This window comes from Podarcis melisellensis (genome assembly GCF_964234715.1).
Source record: "Podarcis melisellensis genome assembly, chromosome: 10".
Lineage (NCBI taxonomy): Eukaryota > Metazoa > Chordata > Lepidosauria > Squamata > Lacertidae > Podarcis > Podarcis melisellensis.
The window spans coordinates 28,073,449-28,096,789 of record NC_138542.1 but is presented as its reverse complement, the minus strand read 5'-3'; the positions used below and the strand labels follow the sequence as shown (position 1 = coordinate 28,096,789).

The window sequence follows — 23,341 nt, the reverse complement described above, 5'->3', positions numbered from 1 at the left end:
TTGGTCAGGCTCATGTTTGTAGCTTCGAGAACACTGTCCAACCATCTCGTCCTCTGTCACCCCCTTCTCCTTGTGCCCTCCATCTTTTCCAACATCAGGGTCTTTTCCAGGGAGTCTTCTCTTCTCATGAAGTGGCCAAAGTATTGGAGCCTCAACTTCACGATCTGTCCTTCCAGTGAGCACTCAGGGCTGATTTCCTTAAGAATGGATACGTTTGATCTTCTTGCAGTCCATGGGACCCTCAAGAGTCTCCTCCAGCACCATAATTCAAAAGCATAAATTCTTCGGCAATCAGCCTTCTTTGTGGTCCAGCTCTCACTTCCATACATCACTACTGGGAAAACCATGGCTTTAACTATACAGACCTTTGTTGGCAAGGTGATGTCTCTACTTTTTAAGATGCTGTCTAGGTTTGTCATTGCTTTCCTCCCAAGAAGCAGGCGTCTTTTAATTTCGTGACTGCTGTCACCATCTGCAGTGATCATGGAGCCCAAAAAAGTAAAATCTCTCACTGCCTCCATTTCTTCCCCTTCTATTTGGCAGGAGGTGATGGGACCAGTGGCCATGATCTTCATTTTTTTGATGTTGAGTTTCAGACCATATTTTGCGCTCTCCTCTTTCACCCTCATTAAAAGGTTCTTTAATTTCTCCTCACTTTCTCCCATCAAGGTTGTGTCATCTGCATATCTGAGGTTGTTGATATTTCTTCTGGCGATCTTAATTCCGGCTTGGGATTCATCCGGACCAGCCTTTCGCACGATGAATTCTGTATATAAGTTAAATAACCAGGGAGACAATATACAGCCTTGCCGTACTCCTTTCCCAATTTTGAACCAATCAGTTGTTCCATATCCAGTTCTAACTGTAGCTTCTTGTCCCACATAGAGATTTCTCAGGAGATAGATGAGGTGATAAGGCACTCCCATTTCTTTAAGAACTTGCCATAGTTTGCTGTGGTCGACACAGTCAAAGGCTTTTGCATAGTCAATGAAGCAGAAGTAGATGTCTTTCTGGAACTCTCTAGCTTTCTCCATAATCCAGCGCATGTTTGCAATTTGGTCTCTGGTTCCTCTGCCCCTTCGAAATCCAGCTTGCAATTCTGGGAGTTCTCGGTCCACATACTGCTTAAGCCTGCCTTGTAGAATTTTAAGCATAACCTTGCTAGCGTGTGAAATGAGTGCAATTGTGCGGTAGTTGGAGCATTCTTTGGCACTGCCCTTCTTTGGGATTGGGATGTAGACTGATCTTCTCCAGTCCTCTGGCCACTGCTGAGTTTTCCAGATTTGCTGGCATATTGAGTGTAGCACCTTGACAGCATCATCATTTAAAATTTTAAATAGTTCAGCTGGAATGTCATTACTTCCACTGGCCTTGTTATTAGCAGTGCTTTCTAAGGCCCATTTGACTTCACTCTCCAGGATGTCTGGCTCAAGGTGAGGAACCACACTACCTGGGATGTACGAGACATCTATTTCTTTCTGGTATAATTCCTCTGTGTATTCTTGCCACCTCTTCTTGATGTCTTCTGCTTCTGTTAGGTCCTTTCCACTTTTGTCTTTTATTATGGTAATCTTTGTACGAAATGTTCCTTTCATATCTCCAATTTTCTTGAACAGATCTCTGGTTTTTCCCATTCTATTGTTTTCCTCTATTTCTTTGCATTGCTCATTTAAGAAGGCCTTCTTGTCTCTCCTTGCTATTTTTTGGAAATCTGCATTCAATTTCCTGTATCTTTCACTTTTTGCTTGCCTTCTCTCCCCCGCTATTTGTAGGGCCTCGTTGGACAGCTTTCCTGCATTTCCTTTTCATTGGGATGGTTTTAGTTGCTGCCTCCTGTATAATGTTACGAGCCTCCATCCATAGTTCTTCAGGCACTCTGTCCACCAAATCTAAATCCTTAAACTTTATCTAGGATTGGTATATTTGACTGTGAGATTTTCAGATTACACTGAGATGAAGCAAATTAACACAACTTTAATACTTAGAATTATTTTACCATTAGGAAAATTAATGTTATGTCACAGACATTTCTTCTTCCCTTTTGCACTTCCTGCCACTCTCATTTTTCCTTTGCGTCATACACCTTTAATTTGCTTCCATGGATGCCAGACACATGATTGCCATTTGTGGTGTGTTGCCAGTGTGGTGTAGCATTGAGACTTGGGAGATGCTAGCATTCCAATCCTCACTCAAACATGCAGCCTTGGGCCAGTCACAGTCTCTTAGCCTAACATACCTCTCAGGGTTATGAGGATAAAACAGGAAGACAGAGAACCATGTACGCCACTTTGAGCTCTTTGGGTGAAAGGTGGGATCATAGCTGTCAACTTTTCCCTTTTCTTGTGAGGAATCCTATTCGGAATAAGGGAATTTCCCTTTAAAAAAGGGAAAAGTTGACAGCTATGGGTGGGCTATAAATGTAATAATAAAACAAATAAACCAACAAACCAAATAATACATTCTTGTGTTTTGAGATTTTCAGGACACTGTGTTTCCCCCTTCCTTCCTGGGCTGAGTGGACATAAGATATGGGTGAATATGTCCTCACGCCTCATATAAACACACACTGTCATTGGAATATAGGGTTGCTCAGTTATAATTCTCCTTATCTTAAGTGTTTTGAGTGGACAACAATTTTATATAAGGCGTGAAGGGCAAGGACATCTATTCCCAAGGAGACAGCACAATCAGTACAAATAACATGACACAGATTAGTGCCTGAATGACAATCTGCATTCTTGTTGGGAGACTAATGTCTCCTGAGGAGTTAACACTATCTCATCCCCCCTCCACAAGTTTATAAATATAACATAAATCATAGATAATTATTTCACATCCTGTTTCCTTGTTGTCCTAAACACAGGAAAGCTTTTTCTTCACAGCTATTATTCATGCTTGTTAATAATAAGAGTGTGCTTTGTCCTCAAGCCTTCACAGCTATATGTATCCAGCACTACTGAGCAGCAGTTATTAACATCCATGAAAACCTATACAATTTATCCAGTGACACCACAGATTCTGACCCGCCCCCAAATAGAAATAGAAACCTGCTATCTCCTGAGATTAGAGAGACTTATTAAATGGGAAGTCTTCTCAAAAATCACTCCATAGTTTGCCATTTAATTTCATCGTCAGTTTTGGTGCAATCCAAACTCCCTTTCAGCTGGGCTGAAGGAGTTTAGGACTTGGTGCCACAGGTCCCACCCTAGAAGAGGGGAGCTCATTCAGAAATCCCCCTCTGCCATCAACAGAAGTCCATCCACCTGTGCACAGACAGGCTGGTGCATAAGAGGCACACCTGCCACATCCCAAAAAAGGGATGACCTGGGATGGGGACAGGACATACTGGGAAGCCAACAATCTACCACATCCAAACCTTCTTCAGACCACATATATATATGATCTTCAATCTTTTCAGACCCACAACCCATTTTAACCCAAACATGTATTTGGACACCCATTTCTTCACATTTAACCATATAGCTGGATGTTGATAGCGCTCCTATTGTGACCCGCATTGAATCAGGTCATGACTTATGGGCCCCAATGCAGCAGCTGAAGACCAGTGTTCTATACCATCAAAAGACATGGTGCACAGGGCCCCACTTCATAGGAAACAATACACTAGGGCTGTGAGAAAATTGGGGGCCCATCCCACTTGCCAGTCACACCCATGCTCCTCTCCATATGCAGCAGAGCCCCATGGCCAATCAACAGATGGCACTGGCAGGATATCAACCCAAATGCACCAGCCACAAATCACATGATGCCTCTCGTGGCATGGAACTATGCCACACACACTTCTTATGGGGACTTTGAGTGCTAGGAGGGGGCACTAATGTGGAAGGGCATGAACACTGGGCACTTGGTGGAAAAAAATACCAGCTTTTGAGCAAGTTTGTTTCTTCAGCATAGGAACAAACACTGCTATTGCTGACACTTCCTTCCCAAGCTTCACTCCCAAGCAGTCACCCGGGCTTCAGCAATGGATGCTGAACACTTGCAGGCCCCAAGCAGATGTGTGGACATGCTCCATCTCTTCTCTCCTGGTGGAGAGGGAGAACTATGCTGGCTTGCCATGCCGACACCTGGAAATCGCTTCTCACAACCTTCACTCCTGGCTCCCTGCCTGCACCCTCTGCTGCAGGGCTGGGGAACTTGTGCCATGCTTTGGCAAGGTGCGAGACAGGGAATACAGTCTCACGCCACTAGGAGTCACCCTGCAGCACTCTTGTTGCAGAGTCTCACAGGCCTGGCAGGAGCAGCCCCCGCTGCAGGATCACATCACCCAGGAGGATGGGAAGTGCAGTCAAGCCAGACCAGAGCAAGGGGACTCCAAACTCAGGCAGCCCATGCAAGACAAAGCAAACCCCAGCAGAGCACAGGACAGGAGAGAGGGAGCACTCAAGCCTGAGGGCAAGGAGGGCAGCTCAGCACAAAACTACTAGCAAAGTAGCAAAAACTGAGTGACCTAGGATAAGAAAGCACATAGAAATCCAGTGGGAATCCACAGCCAGTGGAGTTGGGAACACAGTGGCAGGAGGTGGCTCAGACCATGTGGACTCTGTGCAGAAGTATGTGTGCAAAGGCAGGCCCAGGTTGTAAGGCTGGGACAACAGCAGGGGGCAGAGGGTTCTGTGATGACCAGGGATGGGGAAACAGAGGGCACTGCAAGCTTGTAATTCAACATTTGAAGCAAGGTCTCCCAAGGGCTTATTGGCTACCAGAGGGCATTAGGTTTTGCAAATGCAGGTTCGGATCCTTTAGCTCAGCTGTGAAGTTCCTTGGATGACCTTGCACCAATCAGAATCTCACCATCTTATCCTGTACAGCTGCATGCAGGCGGCAATGCTAATCTGGCTTCCTCAGCTGCCAGTGTGAGAAACGAAGTCCTCACACCCTGATTACATATATCTATGGAAGGCATGGGTTACGTCAGGAGTCAGCAAACTTTTTCAGTAGGGGGCTGGTGTATGGTGTAGTGGTTAAGAGCGGTAGACTTGTAATCTGGTGAACCGGGTTCATGTCTCAGCTCCTCCACATGCAGCTGCTGGGTGACCTTGGGCCAGTCACACTTCTTTGAAGTATCTCAGCCCCACTCACCTCACAGAGTGTTTGTTGTGGGAGAGGAAGGAAAAGGAGAATGTTAGCCACTTTGAGGCTCCTGAAGGGGAGTGATAAAGTGGGATATCAAATCCAAACTCTTCTTCAGACCTTGTGGGAGGCTGGACTATATTTTGGAGAGAAAAAACAAATGAATTCCTATGCCCCACAACTAACCCAGAGATGCATTTTAGATAAAAGCACACATTCTACTAATGTAAAAACACACCGATTCCCGGACCGTCCGCGGGGCGAATTTAGGTGATTGGGCCGGATCCGGCCCCTGGGCCTTAGTTTACCTACCCATGGATTACATCTTTGCCAGGGCAAGCTTTGGCACTCAGTCTAGAAACCTGGGCAGATATGTCACCTCACCTGCTGTATTTGTGAACCGCCGTGAAATCTACCGATGAAGGGTGGTATAAAAATGTAATAAATAAAAATATATACCTGATCTTTTAAAGTTCTGGTGCCAGGGACCTTCCGCATGCAAATCATGCACTTTGCCATTGGGCTGCTCCCACCATTCCAGTTAAACGACAGATCATGTAGGGTTGCCGCACACCCTCTTTTTCCAGGACACATCCTCTTTTTCATCATATTTAACTATAGTGATCCATAGTTAAAAGTAAAAGTCAGCAAACGTGTGCTCTTTTTTGCTCTTCAGAATACAGCAAACCGGAAGTTGAACGTTTTGACAGGCAGCCTCTTAAGGTTGCAATCATATACCTGTGGGTGGGTGGGTAAACTACCTTGGATTAAAACTCCCATCACCTGTGACCACTGGGGAGGCAGCCTGGGGTGCCAACTTTAATAAAATGGGGGGGGGGAGGTAAGTCCAGCCCCACATAATAAGCCTGGTCACTCGCACACTATTTGAATGGCAATATTTATCATCTGGACGCAGGTGGCGCTGTGGGTTAAACCACAGTTCGAAAGCACGTCAAAGTGCCAGTAGATAAATAGGTAGCACTCTGGTGGGAAGGTAAATGGCGTTTCTCTGCACTGCTCTGGTTCGCCAGAAGCGGCTTGGTCACACTGGCCACATGACCCGGAAGCTGTACGCCGGCTCCCTCTGCCAATAAAGCGAGATGAGCGCTGCAACCCCAGTCGGTCACGCCTGGACCTAATGGTCAGGAGTCCCTTTACCTTTACTTATCACCTGGGGAGGGGGACAGCCGTCTCAAATATGTTGGTGGCGGGGGCGAAGGGACCTCGGCCCCTAGGAGTGGGCTCCTTTGCTGAAGGCTGATGGCAGCTGGAGTCCCACAACAATCTGGGGGTGAGCCACCCCCCTCAGGGGGGCTTGTTTCCGAAGGGACGCGCGTGAGGTGTCCCGGTCACGTGAACTGTCTCGCGTGAGCCCGTTTCTCACGGTTAACGGCCACAACCGCCACGGAGCCAAAACCACATATGTTGTTGTTGTGCAGGGTGGGAGGGGAGGACTGTCAAATCCTTCAAAAGGCCTCCACGTGCATCAACAGCCTACAATGCAACTTTAAAAAAAAAAAGGCACCTGCGCAGGCAACACCATGACGGAGCAAGAACTCTGTTATACTAGTCCATAAATCTCTCTCTCTCTGACTAGCGCCCGCTTCCCCAAACGATTCAACTAAATCTCTAATTCGGGATTACGTAATGCTCCCGTTTGCGCCTGCTCTTTTTTTGAGAGAGAAATGGTCACAGCGTTTGCGCATGCGCCTCACGCCTGCTCTCTTTCACCCTCCCCTGCTGGGGAGCTGGAGGACCTTCCCAGAATGCCCCTGGGTGGCGGCAGGGACCTATCTTGCTTTGGGTCTCGCTGACAAGACAGCGCCGCGCGCCTGCGAGCCCCGTCACGCTTAAATCCCCACCTACCGACCTTCTGCGTAGAGAACTGATTGGGTAGCGCCGCCGTGCGGCGTTTTTCCTCTCTCTCTCCGGGTAGGGAGGGAAAGTGAGGGTGAGGAGAGGAAAGTGGAGGAAAGGTGCGCGCGCGCGCTGCTCCTCCTCGTCGTCTACCGTTGCCGCGAAGGGACATGTGACCGGCGGAAAGCGGGCTCTGAGCAGAACGCGCTGTGGAAGCGGCCTGCTGCTGCTGCTGCTTCCTCCTCCTCCTCTCCCGCCTCCTGCTGTCGCCGCCGCGCGAGGCCTTTTCCTCAGCCCGGCGGAGATTGCGCGCGCGCGCGCGCCACGGAGGCGCCGAAAGGCCCAGAGCCTCCATGTTGGCTCCGCAGTAGCCGGAGCCCCTTGACCGCGCGACCTGCTCCTCCGTCCAAGCCGCTCGCTCCGAGGCGCCGCCAGGTAAGTTGAGTCGGCTTCGTTCGACGCGCGGGGAAGGAGGCGGCGAGGCCGGCGCTGCGTGTGTGTGTGTGTGAGGGAGAAAGAGAGAGCGGAAGGGAAACAAAGAGGAAAGCGCTGACGGCCAGGCCTCGTCCGCTTCCCCTCACGGAAGCTGCCCCGGCCTATTTCCTCGAGGCTCGGCGGGGCCTGGTGGCGAAAAGGCCGCCCCCCCCCCCGGCAGCACCTCGCCTTGGTCCAGATCGTGGCGGCAGGGGCCTTTGGAAGCTGGCGGAGGAGGCTCCGTAGTCGGGCCCCAAGCAGGCAAAGAAAGTTTCGCTGCCGGAGGAGGAGGAGGAGGCCAATCCCGAGGGCTCCCCTCGGTGCGCAGGAGGAATTTCTCCTCCAGGAGCGAGGCTTTGCTGACGCTTCTCGTCGTAGCCGAATAGCCAGCCCGTCCCGGGCAGTCCTTTGTTTAACAATTTCTCTCTCTCCGACACACACGCACGCACCTCTTGTTTGCGGGCTGGAGGTCACGGCGAGAAGTTGTTAATCTTTGGCCTCTGGACTCCGCGCAGAGCCCGGAGAGGAGAAGTTTGGCACTTGCGTTTGAATTTGCTTTTAAAGATAAACGACCCCCCTTTTTTGTGTGTATGCTGTTTGTGGGATTACTGAAAGATGCCTTGTGCATCGAGCGTATGGAACAGGCGTAGGCAAACTCCGGCCCTCCCGATGTTTGGGAATACAATTCCCATCATCCCTAACTAACAGGACCAATGGTCAGGGATGATAATTGTAGTCCCAAACATCTGGAGGGCCGGAGTTTGCCTATGCCTGTTACTGCCTGGTACAGAAGATAATACTTGGGAGGGTAAAGCACAGAGAATACTATTAAATTCCGTTACCTGAAAGAGGTGTTGGAAAGGTGTTTGCAGTGTTTATGGATACACAAACTATCTGGCCAAGGCGAAGAAAAAGGTTAGAGAGAATTAACTCTTAGTTGTCTATGGTAGATGTTTATTTAAGGTACCAGGAAACTTTCACTTTCTCTTTCCTGGAATACAAGAATAAGGAGTTTGCTTCTCAAACCTTTTGTGTATTTTCTTTTGGATCGTTTTGAGAGTGTTTTGAAGCAGCCAAGACCGGATCATAGGATCCCTTGACACATTTGATGCAAGTTGTGTTTGATATTCCGAATTCCTCTTTGTTGTAGTTGGGTATGTAATGACAGTCATGGTGTCTTCACATTAATGAATGAAAATGCCTATTGGGATGGATCTTTGTGCGTGTCACAGGCTGTTCTTTTGAACTGAAATGATCACATGATATGTGTGTAGTCTGAAGGATTCTGTATGTCTCAAACTTCATTGTCCAATGCACAAACAATGTTGATGCTTTTCTTGCTATTACTGTTATCTTGTTGTTGTTATTATTATTTATTAAATTTATATACTGCCCTTCTGAAGATCACAGGACAGTTGCATGTTTGGCTGCTCAGCAGTTTTTAAGGAAATGTCAGGATTGATATGAACAAGACCTATGATTTATGAATCATTGTCTTATTAGGGTTTCAGCTCTCTGTCTAGCATGCCACAGTAGGGGTTGAAAATTGAGCCCTTCTAATCAAATTAGGCCAGGGACGCGGGTGGCGCTGTGGGTAAAACCTCAGTGCCTAGGACTTGCCGATCGGAAAGGTCGGTGGTTCGAATCCCCGCGACGGGGTGAGCTTCCGTTGCTCGGTCCCAGCGCATGCCAACCTAGCAGTTCGAAAGCACCCCCGGGGTGCAAGTAGATAAATAGGACCGCTTACTGGCGGGAAGGTAAATGCCATTTCCGTGTGCTGTGTTGGCTCGCCAGATGCAGCTTGTCACGCTGGCCACGTGACCCGGAAGTGTCTGCGGACAGCCCTGGCCCCCGGCCTCTTAAGTGAGATGGGCGCACAACCCTAGAGTCTGGCAAGACTGGCCCATACGGGCAGGGGTACCTTTACCTTACCTTTAATCAAATGAGAGGAGGGAGGAGGCTGACCTGGCGGAAGGTGTATGTCTATAGGGACAGGTAAGATGAAGGGTTTGGCCAGTCACAGGTTTCCTGTGCCTGATCTACTGTCCTGTTATAGGTTCTGTAACTGAAAGCTGCATAGCACATGTCACTCGGGAGCAATTCAGTGTCAAAATTTGGAGATGAGAGAGATCCTTAATTTCCTTTGCAGTCTCACATATCTGTCTCTCTTAACTATATGCTTAATTGTACAAACTGCTTCCTTTGTGAAGGCATAGCAAACAGGAGGGATTGAATATCTATAAAGGTGCCTGGGGACTCTTTTGTAATGCTGAAGTAGTTGATTGCCAGAAAACCATTGGTTATAAACTGCTAGGAGATATCTAATTACTTCATAAGGCGCAAAAGGACACACCTCCTCCCATGTACACCAACTCCACAGTTGAGCGGTATGTTTTGTTTTCATGGAAAGCAAGGACAGGACAGGAAGGGAAGGGAAAGTATGTAATTAAATTCTTAGAAAGTTTGTGAAGAAACGTTCGTAAGTAATGCCTAGGTAGGAAATGGGGGGTTTGGCTTTTTTCTGAAAAAAGTGTCAGTAATCTTTTAAACTTCATAGCTGGCTCTTTCACTAAAAACTAGTCTTTTCATTCCTTAGGGCAAAGATATGTATATTCTTGGTTAAGTCCAGGCTTCCCACCAACTTGCCCTATTTTATGCTATCACAGGAGGGTGGGATTGTGTGAGAGCCTGAGAGGGTGGTGACATTATCTGGCCCCTACTTTACCACACTGAGGTGCAAGCTCTTCCCAATAAACTGTTCGCTGTTCTCCCAAGGGATGGGGCTTGTGAGGAACCACTCCTTCTACTCTTCTTCTGGACTTAAGGTTTCCCCCCAGCATTCAGAATGAGGAATGAGCAAGTAGGATGTTAGAAATCTGGGTCCTTGCCCTATGCCGGGGATGTCCAACTTCCAAGAGACTGTGATCTACTCCCACATTTTTCAAAAATGCAGTGATCTACCCATTTTTTTGGGGGGGAATCCATCAGGATCACAGGATGCCCCGTGATTGACCGGTAGATCGCAGTCGACCAGTTGGACATCCCTGCCCTATGCCATGCCCAACTCTGTGTAAGCTGTAGCCATTAAACTTGTGTCCATTTTAACCCACATGTTGTCTCACAGTTTGTCTTACTTTCCCATACCACTGCACTCTATGGACACAGAAAGCATTCACTTATATTAGCAAAAGATAATAGGGAGTTTGATGGCATTGTTGCAATGGAGAATGGGTTGGTGTGAGAGCATAGTGCTTTATCCAGCTTCATTTGCTTGTTGTTTTTGACTTTAGCTGGAGGAAAACATTTTAATGTTATCTAGAGGCATTTGCAGGACAAAACTGATAGGCTGGTAAAGGGTTAAGTGTTGTCTTTTCACTTTCTAATTTGTCATGTGTTGACACTACAGTGAAAATAAGGGATTAGGAACCCCCTCTTTCCCTTCAAATGTGCCATTGATCACCAAATTTTTGCATCTTTGTTTATCCTTTGCTATTTACTTAAAGCTGCAAATCTGTTAGGAAGTTTGTCTTATTAAAAAGTATCTTAGAAGAGTAAATTGTAGCAGGTAGGTGCACTGGAAAACGGATAAAATCCAAACAACCTCCAGACTCTATGAACATTCTGAGTTTGCTTGTACTCAGTAGCAAGTAACATTTTGCTGTTTATATACTGGTTGGAATCTAGAGTTGCCTTAGGAATGCTCATTGACTTTTGTATAAGTAGGATTTTTTGCTTCTAACAGCAATCTTTCTCTCCCCCCTCCCCCATGACCTGAATCAGAACTCTGGAGGAAGCAGCTAGAGGAAGAAACACATTTTTTCTTTAGACATTTATACCCTAAAACGAAAAGCTTTTAAAAATGCTCAGCGTGCATTTCAGCATCAAAAATTGTTAGCTGTGTGGCCTATGGTAGGAAGTTCCATAGTCTTGGTGTTATTACAGAGAAGGCTCCCACATATCCCATCGGCCATACTTAGCAGTGGGTCATGAAGTAGGGTGTCCTTTATTGATGGATGAAGTTTCAACTTCTTAACCCATATTCATTCTGTTACTGATTGCAGGCTCCAGTTCTTGCTTGTCAAAATATACAGGTTGAAGAGTGAGAGAGAGGGCAGCTGTATTGATGCTAAAATCTTAATCAGTTTACCCCAGTCTGCAGTTCTTCAAGAATAGTCATGAGATAAACAGCACTGTGCGTGTGAACCTACACATCCACCTATCATTTAAGAGATGAGAGTTGAATTTAGGAGTGTTCTCTAAAAAGGTAGGGTAAGTTTAGAAAGATGACCCCAAATTGAAAATGTTTTGAGAATCACTGTTTTAGAATAACTTCTTGTTAAGGGGAAACTGACAAGGCATTGCATTTTCTCCCAATATAAGTTGGACTTGGCTCAAGGAGAATTGGCCTGTGTTTACATTTTTCTTTTCTTGTACTCATGATTATTCCTACTGTTCTGAGTTTGGGGGAAGGGGAATAACCAGGTCCGCTAATTATGGATGTGGGTTGCGCTGTGGGTTAAACCACAGAGCCTAGGGCTTGCTGATCAGAAGGTCAGTTGTTCGAATCCCCACGACGGGGTGAGCTCATGTTGTCCCAGCGCCTGCCAACCTAGCAGTTTGAAAGTACAAAGTGCAAGTAGATAAATAGGTACCACTCCAGCGGGAAGGTAAACAGCGTTTCCGTGTGCTGCTCTGGTTTGCCAGAAGCGGCTTAGTCATGCTGACCACGTGACCCGGAAGCTGTACATTGGTTCCCTCAGCCAGTAAAGCGAGATGAGCGCCACAACCCCAGAGTTGACTGCGACTGGATCTAACGGTCAGGGGTCCCTTTACCTTTACCTTAAGATAGCAAAGGGAGTGGCCCTGTACCAGAGGACAAATGGGTGGGTTCAACTGTCTGGTAATTTGAAAGACAAAAGGCCGGAGTAGAGTTGAGTGGTGTGAGCTAGAAGCTGGATGCAAAAGCTACAGGCTGGAAAGGCAGAGTGAGAGAGAGCAAGGCCTGATTTCTGCTGGAATCCAAGGCTGTGGCTATGTGAGAAACAGGACCCTTTGTGGTGTTAATGCTTTGAACCCCTCCATTGTAGGCATAGGTTGTATATACATGTAAAGAAACCAAATATTCTAAAGACACCAGAGCCTCCATTGTTCCTCATTCTGAAGGAAACACGAACTTTGTTTGAGTGCCTGGAACCCCCTGGCACCAGTCGGAGATTGGGGTGGCATGCAACTGTATGTCTAAGACAATCTGGTATGAGATACTATGCCCTGGTCCTATGCATTGGGAAATCATAGTTACAGGAAAGAAAATAAAATTCCTTGAATGTATGAGGGCCAAGAAATAGAGACTTGCAGGTATAGGGCAGTATATAAATTTAATAAATAATTTTAAAAATATGATAAATTGAAGCAATGTGTGATATATTCTTGTTATATATTCTTGTTATAACACTGCCTCTGTTGGAGTTGTAGGGTTGAAATCTGTGACACATTAGGAGGAATATAATCATTATCAATATTTTGCAGGTTGTATTTCCTAAGCAGAAATGAAGAATAAAAAGCAATGTATACAAAATGCTGAAGATGAAAAGCATGAAGACACAGAAGGTATCTAATATTGGTTGGATGTTCTGCTAAATCAGATAAGATAATAATAAACAAAGTGGAACAACATATATCACTTCTTTTTAGCATCTTCCTACCCCAACATTTCCAGATCTAATAGAGAAAATCTAAAGCATCCTTTGGTATTTCTGGTTTTAGCTGATTAGAGATAGTGCCCACAGTTCATGGTCACTTCAGAGGGGGCTTCTGAATAGGAGAATATGTGAAAACTCTTTGTAAGAGGTCCTTTGTACTTCAGGACCTGAAGACTCCTGTTGATGTGGCAAACTTACATTTGAAAGGGCTGATCCACATGGCCTGTTATTCTGGAATAACAGCTCATTGAATCTCTCTTAACATCTGATTTGTTTACAATATCTGACAAAATAAGCTGCTCTTACCCCTGTCCTTGACAAAGTGCTTGTGTTGTATGTTATTTTCTGATATGCAAAGGGTTGTAGAGTCGGTGCACTAAGAGACACACATTGAAGATCAAATGGCTGACCTTTTTCATCCTGAAGATTGTGTTCAGAGTTGGCTAACCTGCAGTTCACATCTTGCATACATATACTCTTGCCATGCAGACATGCATGAAGCTGCACAGTATCCACCCACAGAGGCACTCATCATACATATAGATACATATACAGTGGTACCTTGGGTTAAGTACTTAATTCGTTCCGGAGGTCCGTTCTTAACCTGAAACTGTTCTTAACCTGAAGCACCACTTTAGCTAATGTGGCCTCCTGCTGCTGCTGTGCCGGCGGAACAAGATTTCTGTTCTTACCCTAAAGCAAAGTTCTTAACCTGAAGCACTATTTCTGGGTTAGCAGAGTCTGTAACCTGAAGCGTATGTAACCCAAGGTACCACTGTACTGCACACTCGTTCCCCATCCTCTCAGCCTAGTTCTGTGGTGGGCCAATTTCTTCACTGTAAGGCTAGACTGCATGGAGAGGTTTAAACCTCTCAGCTTGGCACTGGGAAAGGTAAATTTCTCCACTGCAGTGCTGAGCTTAGGTGAGGTGTTTAAACCTCTCTACCTAAGTGCTAGGATGGAGATTCACCACAGCTTTCCCTCTCATCTCAATAGTTGAGATACTGCTTAATTGCAGGACTGGGCTGCGAGGAGAGCTTTAAATCTTTCCCAAATTCAACCTCTCCTCTCAGCTCCATGATGGAGAAGTTGCAGTGCTAAAGAGGGGCATGGCTTTCCCAGACCTGGGGGTCCACCTGCAGTAACTTTGTTGGGTGGGCTGGAATTGGCCTGTGAGCTTGCTACCCCTGATTTGAGGGGATGTTTCTGAAGCATCCAGGAATTTAATGCCCATATAGAGGTGTGGTATCATCTCAAGACCACTGTTTATGATTTTTTGATATTATACATTGTGTCCCAAGTGAATTGTTATCTAGACACTTGCAGGCTAACCAGGAAAAGGTATTGTCTATTTGGCATTTGTTAGTTTCCAGTCGGTCTGGATTTTAATAGGGTTTTAAGAAATTATGAAGTCAACTTTATTTTTTAAAACTTGGGGAAAAAGGCCTAAAAGGTTTCATTTTAATCATAGGAAAATTATTGCACTGTTTTTGAGATAGCTATTTACAAAAAGACATTTGTACAAAATTGCACCTTACAATTTTATATGCATGTAGATCGCATTGTTACCACAGTGATTTATAATTAACCTGTGAAACTAATTGACATATATGCAGTAGTGACTGCTGTCATAGTAACTTGTTTAAAAGCTTCAGTAATTCCATGTCGTGGATGGTTTGTAGTTGGCCACTACCAATAGTAGGCCGGAGCAGTTTTCATATTCACATTTAAAGGCACACACACACCCTAAATCTTGACCTGACCTGCTCATGACCTGGTGGTTGGTAAGGACGAAATGTTGGGTAGAGGGGAGTATGATAATCACAAAATTCAACATTTGCATTCTTGTTGGCTTCAGTCATACATAATGAGATAACTGCATTTCAGACCTAGCTGACAATATTGAGACATTTTTCTGTCAGCTTACAAAGGATTTGAGAGTCAACTTTTTAGATCTGCAAGTTTGAACAAAATTGCATATCAGCATGATGTGGTATATTATTTAAGTGGATATTACTGCTACAGACTTCACAGAGCTTTTACATTTTATAACAGGTGAAGAGAATGAAGAAAACTGCTCCTGTTCTTCTAGCTTTCTGTCTGATGAAGATGACAGGTGTCCAATCTGTCTAAACTGCCTGGCAGAGCAGGAGGTTGGTTTTCCTGAAAACTGCAGTCACATCTTCTGCATGACCTGCATCCTTAAATGGGCCGAAGTAAGTCTAGGTGGTTCATGGGAAACTTGTAAACTGGCTACTTAAATGCTTAAAATCTTTTTAAAGGGTAATATTTCTCCTTGGCAGCCTGGCAGCCAAAGAACAGTACTACTAGTTCCTCATATTCAAGTGACCTCCAAGGCACATGACAGCCTGCTTTTGAAACATGAGACTTTCAAAAGCAGTATATAATATAGCAAAAGGGCTTGATGTTTAAAGGTTTTTTTTTTAAAAAAAAAAACACAACCCCAGCTGGCATGCCTAAATCAGCTCTTTGTGAGTTATGGGCAAAATGTAACTCGTTTCACATTTCAGCGAAGTACTCGCATCGCCACATTTGGTAAATGCTTAGGTAGTGGCCTTTGTTTGTTGGAAGTTAATGTTGAGGTTCTTGATAAATGGTTTGTCCATTTGTCTTCCCAAACTCTATAGGTAATTATTGTGTCTCCTTTCCAAAGTTCCTACTGCTCTTGCTTTCCGGGGAAATCTGCTAAATGATGATCCCATTGTACTGACCTATTTTCTTGCAACTTTGTAATATTGTGCTTTGTTACTGTAGACTTCTTTCTTTGCCCGTGTAGCTATGCTTATGCAATATAACATTGTTGCTTTCAGCATCTTGCTTATTGTGATGAACAACCCAGATAATTGTAGAGACTGAGAGAACTCCATAAGGACCTAAAGTCTGATACACATCATATGCAATATTGTAACTGATGCTTATCCAGCTTCTTAGAAACCTTTTTGGAGAACTACTTTTTCTAGGCATCTTTTATTGCTGTGATCACTTATTGCTGTGGCAGATATTATAAACCCCAGAGTTTAAATGCATACTCTTCATGTCCTACTCTAATCAGTAGGACAAAATGTTTCTAAAAGTCAGTACTAAAAGTTACATTCCTTCAAGTATTTGAAACTAATTATCCAGAATTGTGGTCATGATAAAATGTTTAGTCCCTCTGCTTTAGAGACACAAGCCAGCAGGCCTCAATGGTAGAAAAACAGTGTGGCAAGCAAAGCCCAGCAGGCATTGCACTTATGCACAGGTTGATCTTGCTTAATGAGCAGAATGTGTGACTGGAACTGGGTGGGTTGAGGGGAGGGCTCAGATCTTGCAGTCAGTCTGCATGTCAATATCTGGAAGGGTCTCGTAGGTTGGTTGTAGAAGTTCTTCGTAGATATCAAACATGTCTGCTTTCCTAATTCCTTTTATATCTCTGTTGTCATCATTTAATTCCAAACAATTCATTTATTCACCTTTTACCATGCACACACACAGGTGTCATATTTGTGTTCTTTAAGAACTCTTGAGTGGATGTCATCTGAACCCAGTCATTTGTTTATAACTGGTCAACAAGGCTTACATCAGCTCTCCTGATGCTGTGTCTCAACCCAGACTGGTAGTTGTCTTGCTCCAAACAAAACACAAGTTGTAGTTCGTGTTTGTGTCTTACTGCACCTAGTTTGTATAAGAGAGACCAACCATGATTCCAGATTCAAATGTAGCACTCAGCCAAGCCATGGCCCAAGTGTAATAGCAGCAGGACCTGGAAAGTGAAGTGGCAGCAATTTTTGCTTAGAGAACCCACATACTCCTTGTTCATTCCTGCTTAGCTATGCTTTGGGTTAGTGTTACATGCAAAGTGGACCAGAGTTCTCTTCGTGCAGGACTGCCACTATTGATTTGAAATCAATGGACATGACTAACCAAGGTCGATTAATTTTCATCATCTTCTCCTGAGTAGAACTGTCATGGACTGGCTGCTGACAATAACTCAGTTGGATACAACCCTCAGTCCTATGGATGTGGTTGGTTTGAAATTTAAATAAATGGGCATATTACAAACCCTTTGCTACAGGTGCCTTATTGGTTTATGTGAGAACTAAACCTTTAATCAAAACTGCCACTCCAAGGAGGAACGGCTATTATTTCTAAAATATCCTTAAAAATAAAATTGCTGTTGATTTGCAACCCAACAGATGGGCTTGCCCTTGCTGATTGATCAACTATTGCTTTAATTGATTCACTTATTAAGCCAATTAGCATCTGGAGTCTTAAATTAATTGAAAGTAACAGATTCCAGAGGAAATACGCATGCAGGTTTGTTTGAGTCAAGAGATTCAAAAACTGGACAGAAGATACAGTTGTTCCTTTTTTTTGTGGAGAAAAAAAAACTATTTCTAATGTTATAAAATATTGAGATGTGAACAAAATCTTCTTTCAGACCAGAGCGTCATGCCCAGTTGACCGCAAACAGTTCCAAGCTGTATATAAACTAAATGCGTTAGAAGACTGCATAAAGGCAAGTTCCAATGTTTATTTAATTTATATTTTGTGTTTAGAAAATTGCCATCAGAATAAATTAGCGTTTTCTTGTTCAAAGATCTGAATAATTATTTGGTCACTAAGGCAGGTTGGATGCTGTTAATGGCATGTTCTAACTTTGACCAAAAAACATTTGTTTAAAGCATTTAACCCTGACAGAAGGAGTCCTTCTCTTTGTGGAAGTTGAAGTCTATTTCTAACCCATTTATACTTCACAATTATTTCTCAGTGTTGGTAAAATCATACCATTTAGCCCTCAAATGATTTCTTATTTTATTTGTTGGCAAGCTGTAATTCCCAGCACATCTCAGAAAGTTCTAGTGTTTAACTGTGGTTGATTTGCAAAGCAGATGCTGATTGCTCTTTTCGATTAATTGCAGATTTGGGCAAGGGGAGAGATTGGTCTCTCTGTTTATTCCTTGCAGAAGGTAAAAGCAGTGTAATACTTCGGCTGCTTCTGCAAACATAAGCAAGACCCCATTCTTCCGAGTCTTCTGCCATTTGCAGAAGAGGTGGAGAAGGAGAGAAAAAGAGAAACACAGTATTTTTTATTCAATCTAGGCTTCCCTCTTACTCCATACGCCCGCTGCTCTAAAACCCCATAAAGGTGTTGTTATCAGTATTCTTCCAAATACATGATTTCTGGGAAGTAAACAATGTCTAAATTTTAGGACCCATGTTTAACTAATAATAAAAGGCTAAAAGCATATTTGCTCCAAAATGATAAACTAGGAAGACATTAGGAGTGAAATCCAGGGCTGTCATGCCATGCGCAGAATGGCTTTTGATTTAGCAGAGATGATCACTAACAGTGATAAACTCCGCCGTCCTACTATATTTCCCTATGCTCCGGAAAATCAGTTTAGAAGTTTAAGGGGCCCTTTAAAACTTTGTGGATAATGGTGTGGGCAGCTGCAATGTGAATGGGAAACTGGAAAAAATACCGTTCCTTCTTACTTTAGCAGATTCCTCCACGGTCAAAAGCTGTTTTCTGAGCAGGATGGCAATAGCAGATTTCACCCTGATAATTCAATCAATCTTGGGAACACTTTCATGCGGCAAATAATGAGGACCGTATGAAGAGCCAGTGTGGTGTAGTGGTTAAGAGAGGTAGATTCGTAATATGCGGGACCGGGTTCACGTCTCCGCTCCTCCACATGCAGCTGCTGGGTGACCTTGGGCTAGTCATACTTCTCTGAAGTCTCTCAGCCCCACTCACCTCACAGAGTGTTTGTTGTGGGGGAGGAAGGGAAAGGAGAATGTTAGCCGCTTTGAGACTCCTTCGGGTAGTGATAAAGCAGGATATCAAATCCAAACTCCTCCTCTTCTTCAATTGTCTACTAGCTTATAAGAAAAGTTTTATTGGACTTTTTTATGTTTTCAGAAAACACCAAGACAGATTTTTAGGCTTTTTACTGGTAACTCTACCCAAGCGTGTGCTATTGAGCAAGCTTCTGCTTTGTCTCTTTTCCTAGAATGAGAATGTCTTGACCCAGAGTTCCTTTAGAACAAAGCAGTGTGATGCTATAAATCAGCATTGGCATTTTTATATCGTGTATTAAGTGAATAATGCTGTAGGCTGAATCACATAACTACTAGGTTATAAATATTAAAGAAAATGATTTAGGAAATTGCAGTACTAATTTTAACATTCCTTACAGGTTCAAATAAAGGAACAAGTAAGCAAAAAAGATGACCTACTTAGCTGTAATGAGGGCAAGTATTGCCCTGCAAATATGAAAAGCTGTACAAGGTTAGTAATGAACCTTTCCTTTACTGTTGATGTCATGTCTAGTTCGTTCATAAACATTGATTAGATGTGTTTCAGATTGATAAGGATGATACCAATAAGTAATACTCTGAGTACTTGCATAGAGATCAAAAGAATTGCTATTTAAGTTTGTTAATTTGTACCGGTTAAGAGTATGACTAATGTTGAATATGATACGACCCTAAATACATAGGCAATATTTAAGACAATTTGCCGAGAAAGGAGCCATTAGATGGCATAGGTTGCTGTCACCCTTTACCAGGATTAATCTTCATATTCTTTGGAGATAAGCAACAGTTTGTTGCTGTACATTTAAGTGTCCAGAGTATCATAGCAGTTTCATTCTTTAGATCTTGGATGTTAAAGATCTTTAGGGCATTTATAGAGTTCATTCCTTTATGGGACCTTGGTCCATTATTAGCACACACTAAATTGCTCGGCATATAACGGTTTTGTATGTGTTTGCAGAAAACATGAAAATGCAGGGAAAGTGCATTTAACAGCAATCTCCTGTAAAGGCTGGAACCAAAAACACAGTAAGTTTGTTTTTGCTTTTTGTCACTAACTTGGCTTCCCTTTGAAATTTCAAAACTACGTGTTGCTAGTTCTTTGGATGTATTTGATATGCTTCTATCAAATTAATGGTTTCTAAGCCAATTTCAGCAGAGCAGAGAAGTCTTGTGACGTTATGGGAGATAGGAAATTGCAATAAATCAAATCTAGGCTCCAATCAAAAGAACCTGAGAGGTTCCGATGCTCACTTGTCCAGTATGCCAGTGTTGAGGGGACTGTGTACTATACAGGACTTTTAAAGAGAATTGGCAAACCTTTTGGTGTACAAAGAGGTCTTGCTCACATATACACAGACACACTTGATAAGATCTGAGCTTAGTAAATAGCAACAAATCAATCAAATAGCTTATTGTGTATTATCAAGTATTTAAACTGTGTATTTTTCCTTTGAAGCTCTGTCTCACATCCCCAGCATTTGGGGAATAATTTCTGTGGTCCAGAGCATTCTTTTCATATGATGTTTCAAGAGAACTTTGGTGTGCATGGAAGTGGCCTCTGCTTCCTAACCACAAACCTTGCTTCTCATGTTGACCGTTAGCTCTTTCGCTGACCCTATCAGAAAAGAGTCATTCCTCCCTAATTGTCAACTAGTAGTCCAGACGTAGGGGTGCTTAGATATGTAGCAAGTCACTAATTCTAGGCAAAATAGCCAGGGTAGGCCTGACAAAAACAGTCCTGTGGCACTGTAAAAGCTTAACCAAATTCTAGCACCATCTTGTATACATGAGATGTTTCAGCAGGGGAATAGTGTGAGCTGAATGTACCTCTGGGTGTACTGAAATAGTTATATAGTTGGCTGGTTTGTAGTTTGTGTTGTGAAATTATATAAAGAACAGACAAATACTGTATCTTATGTGTCCCACTGATTAGCTTGGGTATATTCTAGTAATTTTCTAATCTGGTTGTGTTTTTCTTCCAAAGGGCTTTTGCAGTAGTAAAATGTTTGTGAAATTCTTACATTTAAAATGAAATTTAATCTACGTCTAATTGCCTTAATGCTAATGATTATCAGATTAAAGTGAGATTGTGCATTTTTTAATCATTATAAAGGTTCTTCAAACAAAGAAGAAGATAAAAGTTCTGTTTCTATGAAGAAAAATAAGGTTTGTTCAATTACTTTTATGTTTAAAGGACTAAAAGTTACTGAATACATTTTTGTTTAAGGCAGCTTTCCTTCAAGTTTGTGCAATGACAGTACAAACTGGGGGTCTCCAGTCTTAGGCAGAGATCTTTCCCATCACCTGTTACCTAACCTTTTAAAGTCTGTGCCGAGATAATTTGTTTGAGGTGCCTAATTACAATGAAAAAAATTTAAGGACTTTCTAAATGCAAAGTGTCTCCTCTACCTCTGAGTCCTTCCCTGTCAGCCCATCCTAGTTTGTAGACCTAGCAGTGAAAGTGAGTTTCAAGACCTTGTGAAATGTGTTGCATGAATATATTTCTGCCCGTGTCTCAGTGCAGCTTAGATGGCTTCTGCAGTTATATGACTAGAATATAAATCTTCTTTCAAATGTTCTTACATCTGGAACGCTTTTTTGTTTTATGAATATTGGATGCAGAGGTTACCACAGTGTTTTACATTTAAAACTTTATTTTGTAGCCCAGAAGACAAACCTGCTCAAGCAGATTTCTCAGAAGTAACTTCTGTGGTAGATTTTCTTCTAATAGTAGCTTCAATGGAGAATCTCCTAATTACCAAAATGAATGGTCAGTATTGAATCTATTGTTCACAAAGACTATTGTAATACTGTAAAATGTTAATATGACTCACTTGACTTCCTGGGAAAATGGTAGATCTAGATTAACTTTTTTCCCTCACATATAAAACTGCTGTAGTAGGATCTACTCCAGCAAAAAAAGAAATATGTAATTGAGCCCTAATCTCCCAATATTAACTTTGCAAATATTCTAGAGCAATTTTTAAAATCTGAAAGTCTGTCTCTGTGTAGGGTTTAAATGGCTTTTGTATCTATTCTTCTTGGAACGTAGAGCCTACAGTGAGTTAGACCTTTTGTTCCATCTCATTCAGCATTGTCAACCCTGATTGGTAGTGTCTCTCCAAGGTTGCAGTTCTTCCTGGCCTATAGATACCAGGGATTGAACCCGGAACCTTTGACATGTAAAGCATGATCACTACCACTGAGCTACGGCCCTTCCTCTCCTAATATGCTATAAGTTGTAAAGAAATAGCTTGATGAGTTCTGGAGCATATTACATCTCCCTTGAGCACTTTAGGAGACCTAAGGAAGCCAGTGGCTGTGTTTTGTCATAATGCTAAACCATTGTATTGGATTGTATATCAGACTAGGGGTTGTATGCTCTCTCTTCCCTCCCTTACAGTGTGGCAGCAAGGACAAGATAGGAGGCTTCTGATTTAAGAGTGAGTGCAGTTCAGTGTGTTTGAAGCCTAAGCAGTAGTTAATCTTCTCTGTGGTCATTTGAAACAAGCCAGCTTCATGAACTATGGTTAAAATGGACTTAATGAACGGGCTTGTTTTAATGGACTATAGTTAAGATTAACTGCATTTTATCTGGGGTTTAGATATTGCAACAAGATGCATTTTATTTATCATGGAAACAGAAACTTCTGAAGTCTTCCTTACGGCTATGCCAGAGCAGGAGATGGGTGGTGGCAGGCTGGAGGAAGGAAGCACATGAGCCTACAGATAGATCAGTTTGTCCTTGTCCTGTTCAAATTTGCTGCAGTTTTCTTTATCTGAATGAGACCAGTATCTGTACCTCAACCCATTCATCTGCTGCATGTGTACATGTATTTCAATTATCATTTTCCATTCTGGAAATAAGTGCACATTTGTATCTTAAATCTATCTGCCACCTTGTTAAGCTGCACATCAAGGCCCTAAAATTTATTTCAAATTTATGTTCCAGTATAGAGATCAGCAAAATTGACACAATGATCGGGCATAAGAGAAGAGAGCTGGAGTTGTCATGTTCTGTACTAGCTAGTATGGCAAGGTAAAGCAACCAACTGGTTAAGAACTGTTTTGTTTTGTTTTTAAATGCACTTTGTCACTAGTGAAGCTACAGTCACAATATCTAAAGAACAATAACAACTGGGTTAAGAGAAACTTTCAATAGCATTTGAAATTGTGTGGGTTTTTTATTTACATATGACTGCACAAAATAAACTACTTATATTTTATGTTGTGAACTGCCCTATGATCTTCGGATGAAAGGCGGTAAACAAATTTAATTTATAATTATATTAAAATGTGCTTTGCTATATAATAGTTTGGTTCTGTCTACTATTCTGAATCGATAGAATCTCAGTTAAGCAAAGGGTTTGTCTGGTTTCTTGTTTTGCATTCAG

The 23,341-nt window shown here is 43.1% G+C and overlaps 1 protein-coding gene across 3 annotated transcripts in view; it reads left to right on the top strand.

Annotated features, from left to right (window-relative positions):
* The first annotated feature begins 7,247 nt into the window (after window positions 1-7,247).
* Window positions 7,248-23,341, top strand: part of SCAF11 (SR-related CTD associated factor 11) — a 31,135-nt gene continuing 15,041 nt past the window's right edge. For 2 of the 3 annotated variants that reach the window (XM_081927980.1, XM_081927979.1), the window contains exons 1-9: window positions 7,249-7,386; window positions 12,952-13,032; window positions 15,180-15,340; window positions 17,566-17,643; window positions 19,328-19,419; window positions 19,906-19,973; window positions 21,061-21,113; window positions 21,611-21,717; window positions 22,900-22,986. In XM_081927980.1, coding sequence (XP_081784106.1) covers window positions 12,972-13,032; window positions 15,180-15,340; window positions 17,566-17,643; window positions 19,328-19,419; window positions 19,906-19,973; window positions 21,061-21,113; window positions 21,611-21,717; window positions 22,900-22,986 — 707 coding nt within the window. In that variant the 5' untranslated portion in view covers window positions 7,249-7,386; window positions 12,952-12,971. Of the gene's footprint in view, window positions 7,387-12,951; window positions 13,033-15,179; window positions 15,341-17,565; window positions 17,644-19,327; window positions 19,420-19,905; window positions 19,974-21,060; window positions 21,114-21,610; window positions 21,718-22,899; window positions 22,987-23,341 lie in introns of all 3 variants that reach the window. The other variant, XM_081927981.1, reaches the window with a different exon arrangement.